Source organism: Rattus norvegicus, chromosome 1, assembly GCF_036323735.1.
Source record: "Rattus norvegicus strain BN/NHsdMcwi chromosome 1, GRCr8, whole genome shotgun sequence".
NCBI lineage: Eukaryota > Metazoa > Chordata > Mammalia > Rodentia > Muridae > Rattus > Rattus norvegicus.
The window spans coordinates 2,385,035-2,398,618 of NC_086019.1; the positions used below are offsets into that span (position 1 = coordinate 2,385,035).

Genomic DNA, 13,584 nt, shown 5'->3' on the forward strand with positions numbered 1-13,584 from the left:
CCAAAAGAAGAGAGACACACAAACGTAATTCCACCTCTAACAATGGGAATAACAAGAAACAACAACCACTATTCCCTAATATCACTCAACATCAGTAGATTCAATTCCCCTGGAAGAGATAAACCTTGTAAGTAACCTCAAAACTCCTTAAGAAATAGAAGCAGTTATTTATAGTCTCCCAACCAAAAAGAGCCCAGGACCATATGAGTTCAGTGCAGAATTCTATCATATTTTCATAGAAGATCTCATACCAATACTGTCCAAATTATTATACAAAATAGAACAGATGGAGCACTATCAAATTCTTTTTTGTGAAGCCACAATTACTCTTACATGTAAAGCACTAAAATACCCATCAAAGAAAGAAACCTTCAGATGAATTTCCCTTATGAAAATAGATGAAAAAATAATCACTAACATTCGTCAAAACCAAATGTAAGAACACATCAAAAAGATGATCCACCATGATCAAATGGGCTTCATCCTAGGTATGCAGGGATGGTTCAATATACAGAAATCCAATAACGTATATCATAATATAAACAAACTGAAAGATAAAAACCACATGATTATTTCATTAGATGCTTAGAAAGCATTTAATAAAATTCAACACAATTTTGTGATAGAAGTCCTAGAAAGATCAGGAATTCAAGGCCCATACCTACACATACTAAAAGCCTTATACAGCAAACCAGTAGCTCACATCAAAATAAATGGAGAGAAACTTGAAGCAATCCCACTAAAATCAGGGACTAGACAAGGCTTTCCATTATCTCCCTACTTATTAAATATAGTTCTCAATGTCCTAGTCACAACAATCAGACAACAAAAGGAGGTGAAAGGAATACAAATTGGAAAGGATGAAGTCTAAGTATCACTATTTGCAGATGATATGATAGTATATTTAAGTGACCAGAAAGGTCCACCAGAGAACTACTGAACCTGATACATAACGACAGCAAAGTGGGTGGGTATAAAATTAACTCAAATAAGTCAGGAGATGTATTATACTCAAAGGATAAACAAACTGAGAAAGAAATTAGGGAAACAACCCCCTTCATAATACTCCCAATAATATAAAAAAACCTTGGTGTGACTTTCACCAAGCAAGAGAAAGATTTGTATGATAATAACTTAAAGTCTCATAGAAATAAATTAAACAAGATCTCAGAAGATGGAAAGATATCCAATGCTCATGGATTGGAAAAATTAATATAACAAAAAATGGCCCTTTTGCCAAAATAAATCTACATATTCATTGAAATCCTCACAAATATTCAAATTCAATTCTTCAAAGATGTAAAATAGCAAGTTGGAAATTCATTTGGAATAACAAAATCCCAGGACAGCTTAAACTATCCTCAACAATAAAAGGACTTTTTGGGGAATCATCATCCCTGACCTCAAGCAGTATTACAGAGCAATAGTTAAAAAATCATATGGTATTGGTACAGAGACAGGGAGACAGATCATTGGAAAATAATTGAAGACCTAGAAATGAACACACACCTATTGTCACTTGATCTTCATCTAAGGAGCTAAAACCATCCAATGGAAAAAAGGTAGCATTTTCAACAAATGGTGCTGGTTCAATGGAAGGTCAGCATGTAGAAGAATGCAAATCAATTCATTCTTATCACCCTGTAAAAACCTTAAGCCCAAGTGGATCATTGATCTTCACATCAAACCAGATACACTCAGACTAATAGAAGAAAACATGGGGAGGAGTCTCTAATACATGGGCACTGGGAACATTTTTCTGAACAGAACACTAATGCCTTATGCTCTAAGATCAAGAATCAACAAATAGAACCTCATAAGACTGCAATGCTTCTGTAAGGCAAAGGACACTGTCATTAGGACAAAATGCCAACCAACAGATTGGGAAAAGATCTTTAGCAATCCTACATCCCATAATGGGCTAGTATCCAAAATATACAAAGAATTCAAGAAGTTAGACTCCTGAGAGCCAAATATCCCTATTAAAAGGGGGGTACAGAGCTAAACAAAGATTCACAGCTGAGGAATATCTAATGGCTAAGAAGCACATAAAGAATGGTTCAACATCCATAGTCATCAGGGAAATGCAAATCAAAACAACCCTGAGATTCCACCTCACACCAGTCAGAATGGCTAAGATCAATAACCTGTCGACAGCAGATGTTGGTGAAGATATGGAGAAAGAACAACACTCCTCCATTGTTGGTGGTATTGCAACCTGGAACAACCTCTTTGGTAATCAGTGAGAAGGTTCTTCACAAAAGTGGACATTGTATTACCTGAGGACCCAGGTCTGCCTCTCCTGGGCATATACCCAAAAGACGCTCCAACATAGAACAAAGCCACATTCTCCACTATGTTCATAGGAGCCTTATTTATAATAGTCCGAAGCTAGAAGAACCAAGATGCCCTTCAACTGAGAAATGGATATAGAAAATATGGTACATCTACACAATGGCATACTACTCAGGTATCAAAAAACAATGACTTCATGAAATTCATAGGCAAATGGAATGAACTAGAAATATCATCCTGGTTTAAGTAACCGAATCACAGAAAAACACAAATGGTATGCTCTCACCGTTAATTGGATAATAGCCCTAAATTTCGATTACCCAAAATGCAATCCACAGACCACATGAAACTCATGAACAAAGATGCTCAAAATGGGGATGTCTCACTCCTTACAAATGGAAACAAAAATTTCCATACGAGGGGATAGGGAGTCAATGTTAAGAGCACAGACTGCAGGAACAGTCATTCAGCTCCTGTCCCATATGTGGCCCATATATATGCAGCTACCAAAACTAGATAAGATGAATGATGGTAAGAAATGCATGCTGACAGGAATTGTATATAGATCTTTCCTGAGAGACACAGCCAGAACAAGTCAAGTACAGAGGTGAATGTTACCAGCAAACTACTGACCTGAGAATAGGACTCCCATTGGAGAAATTAGAGTAAGGATTGAAAGTGCTAAAGGGGCTTGCAACCCCATTAGAACAAAAATGTCAACACCCAGAGCTCCCAGAGACTAAACCACTACCCAGGCTGACCCATGGCTACAACTGCATATGTAGCAAAGGATGACCTTGCTAGGCATAAATGGAAGGAGAAGTCCTTGGTCCTGCCAAGGGCGGATCCCTGCTGTAGGGAATTTTTTTGGGGGGAGAAACGGTAAGGGGTATGGATGAAGAGGGGCATATAGAAGGGGGGTTGTAGGAGGCTTGTGGTCAGGAAACTGGTAAAGGGAATAACATTTGAAATGTAAATAAGAAATACCCAATTAAACATAAAAATCAAGATGCAACAACCTCTACCACAACAATCAGATTTGTATGTTAAATTTTCAATACAAAATACATCCAAACAATAAACTTACAAACAGTTGATAAGGATATAAGCTGCCAGCCTAGAAAATATAAATTTGATTACAGAAATCCATCCCATCTACCTTGACAATTCAAGACCACCCAGAGGCAGATCACTCTTCTCTGTCTCCATCTTGATTTTTCTCTCTTCTTTTTCTCTCCCACCTTATTTTTTTACTGTACAATCATGGCATTGACCTAACTGGTACCAGCCCTCTCCTATCTATAGAAATCAACCTATATATCAGACATGCATCTGTCTTCTTGCAATGTAATCCAAGACAATACCATTTCAAAACATATACCAACTAGGCATACAAATATATGTTATATAATAATATCAGCAATAAAATTCTCTCTCATAAATGACAGGTATATTCTTTTATTCCTTTAAAGAAAACACATAAAATTATTCTCAACCATCTTATTGAGGTATGAACATACATCAAAGAGAAAAATATTTACCAAATGTCATTGAGTGTCAAGAACTGATTATCAGGCAAGAGATCAGCATTACAACCCATTAAATGTCTGCATAGGAATTGATATTGTCAGGATGTACGTTGAATCTGTATGATTCCAGGAATTATTGGATTTAGCATAAGGACATATTCTCCAGATCACAAGAATTATGAGAAGCTTAAGGGGATTTTGTGAAAATGCTCAACTCCTGCCTCAATGTTGAATGTGAAACTTCCCTTCCCTAAACCAGAGAATGAAAGACATAATGTTCCATGATTCAACTCAAAGTCCAAATGATATGGAACATTTATAACTTCTCAACTCTTGTCTTACTATAAAAGTTCTGAGGAAATCTATTGGGTTCATAAATATTGCTGTTGACACATGGTCTGATGAAGGCTGTTCAAGAGAAAATTGCCCTTTCAAATATTTATGGCATGGATGTTAATGAAATCATGGCAGCTGTGGATGGAGAACATTATCTTCAAAACATGTTTTTGGAAATGTTTTGATCAAAAGTTTTCAGACCTCAGATGTAGAGCTTGAGGCCAGAATTTTTCCATTGTATCCAGGGAGCAGAACATATGATGAACGGAAAGAAACTGTTGAATATAATTAAGTGGATCGCCCGTCAGCAGAAGCCTTAAAATATACAAACTGGTGTAAATGTGTGTGTTATGTTTGCCTGCATAAGAATCAGGTTTCACAATTGCTCCATGCTAGATCCTAGCAGACATGAAGAAGCTGTGTGCTTTCACTATTGGCTTTTTTTCCCTGCAGTTTTGTCTCATTTTGAGCAGTTTGACTGAACCCAATTGCTTTTGGAGGATAAAGAAGAGAGAAATTAATGATGGAGATTTGCAAAATGACTGTGGTTTTGTCCTTTTTACACTTGAGAGCCCTATTGAAGAAAATTTTTATAATCACATTATTAATTTTAGGTAAGTTACTACCTTTATTTCTGGTTTCAATATTATGAATTAGAAGTATATAACTGTACACAGCCTGTAAGGTCCTGTCCTGTTTTTCCCCTTGTAACTTTAGGATCCACAGAATTAATTATAACTTCAGTCAATGTTTTGATACTTTCAAATGTGACACAGTTTATGTTAGCTTTACTACATTGGCTCTAGTTCACAAAGCTGGAAAACGTGAGAAACTGGATTCTATCTCTTGAATCTTTGTTGATATACGTTGAAATACTTTTTTACCTTTACCTTGAGTTCATAATTCCCACTTTTGGCAAAATCTCAATATGAAGAGACTGCATCATTGCCTCTTTTCAATTTTCTGCCAACCATTCCTTTATAAGCATGCATCAAAAGGCCTCAATAAAATGGTTATCTAATTTTGGCCTCTAAAAGTTGAGCATACACTCAGACATTGAAACATGTGTGGTGGTTGTGGTGGAAGGATGTCTACTATATATGATTAAATGCATATTATTACATATATACTTAAGAGTATATATATGTACACACATATATATATATGTATATATATATATATACACATATATATCTTGCATTACAAAATACTCTTTAAATGAGCCCCTCCTGTCATTCTGGAGCTGTCACTGAATATGGAAAATGCCTGCCAGATTTCTTAATCTGTTACCAGAATATCTTTTCATCCAGTGATGCAAACACTCAGTCACATACTAGAATTATTATCTGCATCATATAGATATTCAATATTTTTCTTAATTTTAAAACAATGTAACGTTATAGAAAATCTAGGAGAATAAATGTATTTCTTGTTGATAAGAAGCTGTTCTCAATGTGGCTACATAATTCTTAGATTCCAAGTGTGAGATGTTATCATTTGTGCCTGCAAATCATGAGAGAAGGGATGTTGAAATCACTCAAATTTTAACTAATCCACGAGCTTGTGGCTTCAGTCTTTCATAAACTGAAGTTTTCTGCACTTTTCTATCCCTGACTCTCATCCCATTTTTTATTCAATTTTTGTGTCTTTCCGAGTTAAACAAAATATTTTCTAATTGTTAGCAACAGTATACTTTGTACACTTTGATATTAGTGGTGGCTTCACATTATTGTAATTCTGTGTTAGGTCAGTAGAAATTCAATTTCTGATGTATTCTGTATCATTCTAGATCTCATTGGAAAAAATAGTGGACATTCTCTTTAGTGACACTTCTACAAGTCATTATAAAATTTAAATTAACAAATATATGAATTGTATCAATACACGTTTAAGGTTTAGAAAGAAAAACTTAGATTCAAACAGTCAATTAAAAATGAAAATTTCAGCAAAAGAGCCTGTTTGGTGTTTTAATCCTGATGAGAGGTATTTGCTAATAGTAACAGATGAGCAGATGAACTGCCAACTATGCTTGGGCAGAGGAACACATTTGAAATGAAAGAATATCTTAGGGTTCAGACATCTATTACAGGACATTAAAGAATTAGGAGACCTGAAGTGTTAAGAGAAATTTCAATCCACTTTTACAAAATTAAAATAGTAGCAACACACTAAACGTTGACTTCATGTTGACATGTATAGGAACCAAAAGGATAATATTCAGGTTGCACAATATATTACATCATTTTATGTACTTGAAATGAATAAATAAAGTTAAGTAAAAGATATCTTTAAATATGTATTGTTTAATGAATATTAACCGTTGAAATTATTAAATGCATGTTCTATGAACAAGGAAACATTATTGATAATGTTTCCTGCTATGCTATGCATAAAATTAGCATTTTCATATTGTATAATTCCAACGAGTTATTCCTAATTTGAAATTTGAAAAATGTTCTTACTGATATAATAATTTCTCTCCTCAAAACACTGATACTCCTTTTGAAGTAAACTGATTGCTAGATAATTTACACGGATACATAATTCATTTTGCATATACTTACTCTGTGTTAGGTATTATTATATAAGGGCTTTTGAATATATTTCTAAATGATTCACTTTTTAATCTTTTATGTTCTTTTACTCTGCTTGATACTCAAAAATTATTTTGAATTTTGATACAATTTATTATGCAACATTTGGTATAGGATCATAAACAATAGAAATTCTTAAATATGCATTAATGATATTTTTAGGGTTAAAAAGTACATGAACACAGAAGTTGAACAAAATTTTTGATGTAATATATGATTCAAAAATAATTAAAATTATTAACATGTTTAATATAAATTACATTTAAATACTAAAATTATAATGCAAATATGTTATGTATTTCATGCGTCGTTTATGTCATGTTTTTTATTTTGTATTTATGGAATTATATCTCCAAGATATATTATAACAGTCTTAATCAATTGGATGCTAATGTAGTCAGAAGATGGTATTCAGAGGTACAATAGTCCCCTTATTGACTGTCAAAGTTACAAAATTTATCACAGGTTATTGTCATGGGTCTATGAACTTTTACATTGTATTCAAATCTTAAGATGTCTAATTTATGAGACTTATTTCATGACATTTAGACAGAAATATAGAATGCAATTGTGATACAAACTTAATTGCAATTGAAAGTTTCTTTTTCAAGCATCTCCCTTAATCATCATTATGCTTGGTTTTAGGATACCAGCAAGAAAATATGAATTTTTTCTGGTAATGTTTTTTGCTACTGATGAGATAAACAAGAATCCTTATCTTTTATCCAACATGTCTTTGATATTTTCCTTCATTTTTGGTATGTGTGAAGATACAATGGGAGTTCTGGATAAAGCATATTTACATCAAAACAACTATTTCGATCTACTTAATTATAACTGTGGAAGGAAGAAACGTTGTGATGTAAAACTTACAGGACCATCATGGAAAACTTCCTTAAAACTTTCAATTAATTCACGGGCACCAAAGGTAATAATGTGTGACACTGGACGAAATACCAACTTTTAAATTCCATTTACATGTGCCTACAAGAAAACTTGGACCCCATGCATTTGTAGGTATGCTGCTAAACACACAGACACAGACACACACACACACACACACACACACACACACAAAGAGAGGGAGAGAGAGAGAGAGAGAGAGAGAGAGAGAGAGAGAGAGAGAGAGAGAGAGAGATACAAAATTGTATAACTATACAGGGCGAACAGGAAAAGCTGTTTTCTAGAACATACAGTTTTGATATATTCTAGACTATATCAGTAAAAATCTATGATATGTATTGTGTAATCTTACTACCCTCAATCTGAGTTCTGAACGGTGAGTTGCATTACTTGTATTTATGTCCAAACCTCCTAACAATCATCTTCCTCATGTGGATGTTTCATCCTCTCTTCTATACTCTTTAGATTTTCTTTGGACCATTTAATCCTAACCTGAGTGACCATGACCAGTTTCCCTATATCTATCAGATAGCAACCAAGAACACATATTTGCTCCATGGCATGGTCTCCTTGATGTTTCATTTTGAATGGACTTGGATAGGACTGGTCATCACAGATGATGACCAAGGTATTCAGTTTCACTCAAACTTGAGAGAAGAAATACAAAGGCATGCGATCTGTTTAGCTTTTGTGATTATGATCCCAGAAAGCATTCAGTTATACAACACAAAGTTTAAGATTTATGACCAACAACTTATGACATCTTCAGCAAAGGTAGTTATCATTTATGGCAAAATGATCTCCACTCTAGAACTCAGCTTTGCAAGATGGGCATATTTAGTTGCACGGAGAATCTGGATCACAACCTCACAATTGGATTTCATCACATATGATAAAGATTTCAGCCTTGATTTCTTCCACGGGACTGTCATTTTTGCCCAGCACCACAATGACATCGCTATATTTAGAAATTTTATGCAAACAATAAACACATCCAAGTATCCAGTAGATATTTCTCAGTCTATGGGGCAGTGGAATCATTTTAACTGTTCAATCTCAAAGAACAAGAAGAAAATGGATTTTTTTATGTTGAAAAACCCATTGGAATGGTTAACACAGCACACATTTGACATGGTCCTGAGTGAAGAAGGTTACAATTTGTATAATGCTGTGTATGCTGTGGCCCACACCTATCACGAACTCATTTTTCAACAAGTAGAGTCTCAGGAAATGACCAAACCCAAAGGACTATTCACTAACTGTCAGCAGGTAACGTTTCTTACATTTCATTATGCTTAGATATAGCAATGTGACCTTTCAGGCCGCTGAGAAGTTCACATACATTTGTTACAGGTTATCTCTTGGTATAAAGTTTTCTATACTGCAAAACTCCAAAATGAATTTTTTACATGGATATATATCATGCACAGTGATAAGTTTTAATAGGAGACAATACATTTTCATGAATATAAGTGAATTATATGAAAATTTGTTTTAACATTTAACCAAATAAGTTCAAAATTTAGAAGGAGCCAAGAGTTTCATCATAAAATACTTAAGTGATAACTAGCCTAGAATATTTTTCTCAAGAAGAATTTCTCAAAAATGAGTACATGTGCTCTGATAATAGCTATTCATTTAAATTAATAATATTTATAACAACACGTATGATTAAGAGTACACATTTCATTAAGTTAATGGGTATTTCATACATCTATGCAGTATGTCCATGATTGACCCACTACCATTCTTTACTTCCAAAACTTCCATATTTTATAACTCCCCCTTTTTTCTTACATATTTGGCTTTAGCTTTTAAATATTATTTTAGACAAACATGTGTACACATACACACACATACCATGTGATTTGTTCTCTGGTAGTCATTTATTCTAGCTTCCTTAGCCACCAACAATTAATGTGAAGTATATTAAATTGTAATTATACAATATTACATGTAATTATAACTTGTAATAATACAGCATAGTGTATTTTACTACATGGGGTTACTATAATATACCTGTATTTTCTGAAAGACATTAAAAAATTATGGGACATTCTCAATTTGGTATTCTCTGTATTGATATGCATTTGTAATCATATAATGATTCATCTCTTTCAGGTGGCTTCTTTGCTGAAAACTAGGGTATTTACTAACCCTGTTGGAGAGTTGGTGAACATGAATCATAAGGAAAATCAGTGTGCCAAGTATGACATTTTCATCATTTGGAATTTTCCAAAAGACCTTGGATTAAAAGTGAAAATAGGAAGCTATTTTCCTTGTTTGCAACAGAGTCAACAACTTCATATATCTGAAGACTGGGAGTGGGTCACAGGAGATATATTGGTAGGTACACTACAATTTTTTTAAAGATATCTAAATTTTAAAATGGGAAGCACTCAACAATTTCCCTGTGGTCAAGACCAATTAATACTCTTGCAAATGACCATTCTCAGTTACAAGCACCAAAATTTAATGACACTGAAATTCATTTGATCTGGTTACAGGGATCAAAGGACTCTGAATCCTATGGTCAATTGCATCCATATGACTATTTACCCTACCCTACAGAAACATATTTTTTTAAATTTATAGCAATATATACAGTTAAACACACACACACACACATACATATGTATATATATACACATATATATTGTAACTAAATATAAACTATATATAAACTGATTATGTATGAACATAGTTTTAGCCTAATTAAGTATAGCATAGATTCATTATTAGAAGTATTTTCCTAGATTAAAACTTTTTTTAATTTATAGATTTTTATTATTAATTTTACTTATTTACATTTCAATATTATCCTCCTTCCCAGTTTCCCCTCCTCTGCAGAATATTGCCTCATCTGTCATCAGAGTAAAAGAGACCCTTGGTCCTGTGAAGGGTGCATGACACAGAATATGAAAATGTTAGATCATTGAGGCCAGAGTGGCCAGATTGTTGGGGAGCTCTTTAATAGATGCAGGGGGGGTGGGATGGAATGGGGATTAAATGTTTTCTTTTACACTTAGGAAAAGTTCATTAATTGTATGAGAGTCTTATATGACATACTTTTTTCTTATTTATTAAACAAGTCTACTTGAGATATCCTACCTTCTCTTTCCATACAACTCTGTGTTCTTATTATTTTATTTATCAGTTTTTAAGAGAAAAACTGATGCACATAAAAGTTACATTTGAATTAATCACTTTAGCAAGGAGAAAATTTAAATTGTAACACCTAAAATGTTGCATATATAATATTCATGACACAAATTATTGTATGATATTCAATGCATTTCAGGGTAATATAAAATAATAAATTTTCAGAGGAATGCATCTGTTAAATTCCAAAATATTAATCTATAGTTCATTTTATATATGATGTATTCATGACCTTCACACAGATATACATATTAAATACATATTTATATAACATTTATAATGTCCATATTTCATGTATACATATATTATTATATATAATTTATATTTATATGTGTGTGCCTGCCTGTGTGTCTGTGTGTCTGTGTGTCTGTATGTGTATTACCTCAGGTTCCCTCCTCAGTGTGTAGTGAGACATGTACTGCAGGATTCAGAAAAAGTAATCAGAAACAAACAGCCGACTGCTGCTTTGATTGTGTCCAGTGCCAAGAAAATGAGATTGCCAATGATACAGGTACATGCTTGCTTGCAGAGAAAAATTTGCTGAATTTGAATATCTTCTCTTTACAAACAAGAAATATGATATGTCCTAGATGGAAACTATAGCCCAAAAATCTCCATGTTTCAAAATTTAATTGGTTAAATAATATCAGTTTCCCTTGGACCCAGTTAATTACCTGCAATTTATTCCAAAAACAACCCATGTCTCTCAGAATATAATGGTTAATGCTTTTATACTATGCAGAAAATGCTTAGGGGGACATACATGTCTAACATTTTTTAAAAGATAATTTTAGGCATAACCTAAGCTGATGTATATTCTTCTTTGATCCTTTGTACAAAGAATCTTGACTACATGTACAGTCCACAAACTTTCTGTCACCAAGCTTAGTCCCTGACAAAGACAAGATGCTCAGAACAACAAGTGTTCTCTAGTGAAACATATTTTAAGAGCTTACATGACATAAAGGATTAGGCGTTTCCTATCAAAGAATTAGAAAAAGAGTGAAGATATCAAGAATGCAACAAAAAATAGGAGAGTGCTTATCATTAATCACAGCCTAAATAAGGAAAGCGGGATGAATGTCAATATCAATAATCTTCATGCGAAAACCTTCTATAGCCATAACCATGGAAAGTGTAGTTGGGGGAAAAGAAATTGTACCACAACAAGAAGGACATGCATAAGTTAATGAGACATACGGCTTCAAGCATGAAAATATTCCTATACACAAACGGTTTTTGAATGAGGAATTGTATGTTCACAAGCCTATGTGTAGACACAAAGTGTACAATACTCAAAGCAAACAAAATACATAATGTTTTTCATCCACCAGCATCAATAAATAAGTCAGCATACAACCCTTGTCTCTGAATAGTAAATTTATGGATTGAGATATAAAATAAACTGATATTATGCATATTAGTATTCATCATATTTTTATTTCATTTTTCTTTAAGTGATAACTTTTCCAATTTTTGTGATGATGATTTCTTCCATCACAAAGCATAGGTTAATAGACAGGAAACATAAGTAATTAGTCCCTGAAGCAATAATGAGTGTAATATATTCTCAACCCCAAATTATTTATTGACATATCCTTTGAAAAAAACAAATATATAATTATTAACTACATGATTATGATACCTTATAAGGGATTATTTTTCTTTGCCAACAGATATGGAGCAGTGTGTGAGATGTCCAGATTATTCATATGCCAACTTAGAACAAACCGAGTGCCTCCAAAGAGTTGTGACATTTCTCGCTTATGAAGATCCATTGGGGATGGCTCTATGCTGCATGGCCCTGTCCTTTTCAGCCATCACAATTCTAGTACTAGTCACTTTTGTGAAGTACAGGGATACTCCCATTGTGAAAGCCAATAACCGTATTCTCAGCTACATCCTGCTCATATCTCTAGTCTTCTGTTTTCTCTGCTCATTGCTCTTCATTGGACATCCCAACCAGGCCACATGCATCCTGCAGCAGGCCACGTTTGCAATATTTTTCACAGTTGCTATTTCTACTGTGTTGGCCAAAACAATAACTGTGGTCACAGCTTTCAAGCTCACTACTCCAGGGAGAAGGATAAGAAAGATGATGATAAAAGGGGCAACTAACTTGCTCATTCCCATTTGTACCCTAATCCAACTTGTTCTCTGTGGAATCTGGTTGGTGACATCTCCTCCATTTATTGACAGAGATATACAATCTGAACATGGAAAGATAATCATCACTTGCAACAAAGGCTCAGTCATTGCCTTCCACGTTGTCTTGGGATATTTAGGCTCCTTGGCTCTGGGGAGCTTCACTGTGGCTTTCTTGGCTAGGAACCTTCCTGACAGATTCAATGAGGCCAAGTTCCTAACATTCAGCATGTTGGTGTTCTACAGTGTTTGGATCACCTTCCTCCCTGTCTACCACAGCACCAGGGGGAAGGTTATGGTCGTTGTGGAGGTTTTCTCCATCTTGGCTTCTAGTGCAGGGTTGCTAGGGTGCATATTTATCCAAAAGTGTTATGTTCTTTTACTTCGACCAGATTTAAATGTTCTTCAGAAATAAAAAGATAAATTGCTTTATCGAACCTTTGAGAGTTTTAAAATTTTAGATGATGCTCAACATATCTATTTTGCTTTGTCTTAACAAAAGTGTTCATAAATCATCAAAGGAAATTAAGTAATATCTAGGCCTAGTATTTGTAACACAGAACAGCACTGCCTAAAGCAATATCAATTAGTAAGTTTTGGTGGCAAATGAGCTCTCAGAA

The 13,584-nt window shown here is 34.0% G+C and overlaps 1 protein-coding gene across 1 annotated transcript; it reads left to right on the top strand.

Moving 5' to 3' along the window:
- The first annotated feature begins 3,249 nt into the window (after positions 1–3,249).
- LOC103690913 (vomeronasal type-2 receptor 116-like) lies at positions 3,250–13,379 on the top strand. The gene is made up of 6 exons (XM_039098264.2): positions 3,250–4,774; positions 7,400–7,682; positions 8,123–8,926; positions 9,779–10,003; positions 11,207–11,330; positions 12,496–13,379. The coding sequence occupies exons 1-6, from the start codon at positions 4,569–4,571 to the stop codon at positions 13,377–13,379; spliced, it is 2,526 nt and encodes an 841-aa protein (XP_038954192.2). The 5' UTR covers positions 3,250–4,568.
- The last annotated feature ends 205 nt before the right edge of the window (positions 13,380–13,584 follow it).

What these genes read in the sequence shown, in the direction of transcription:
- LOC103690913 (XM_039098264.2), top strand. Translation starts at nt 4,569, where the DNA reads ATGAAGAAGCTGTGTGCTTTCACTATTGGCTTTTTTTCCCTGCAGTTT. An exon ending in AATCACATTATTAATTTTAG is followed by an intron (nt 4,775 to 7,399) that starts GTAAGTTACTAC and finishes GCTTGGTTTTAG; the next exon opens with GATACCAGCAAGAAAATATG. An exon ending in GGGTCACAGGAGATATATTG is followed by an intron (nt 10,004 to 11,206) that starts GTAGGTACACTA and finishes GTATTACCTCAG; the next exon opens with GTTCCCTCCTCAGTGTGTAG.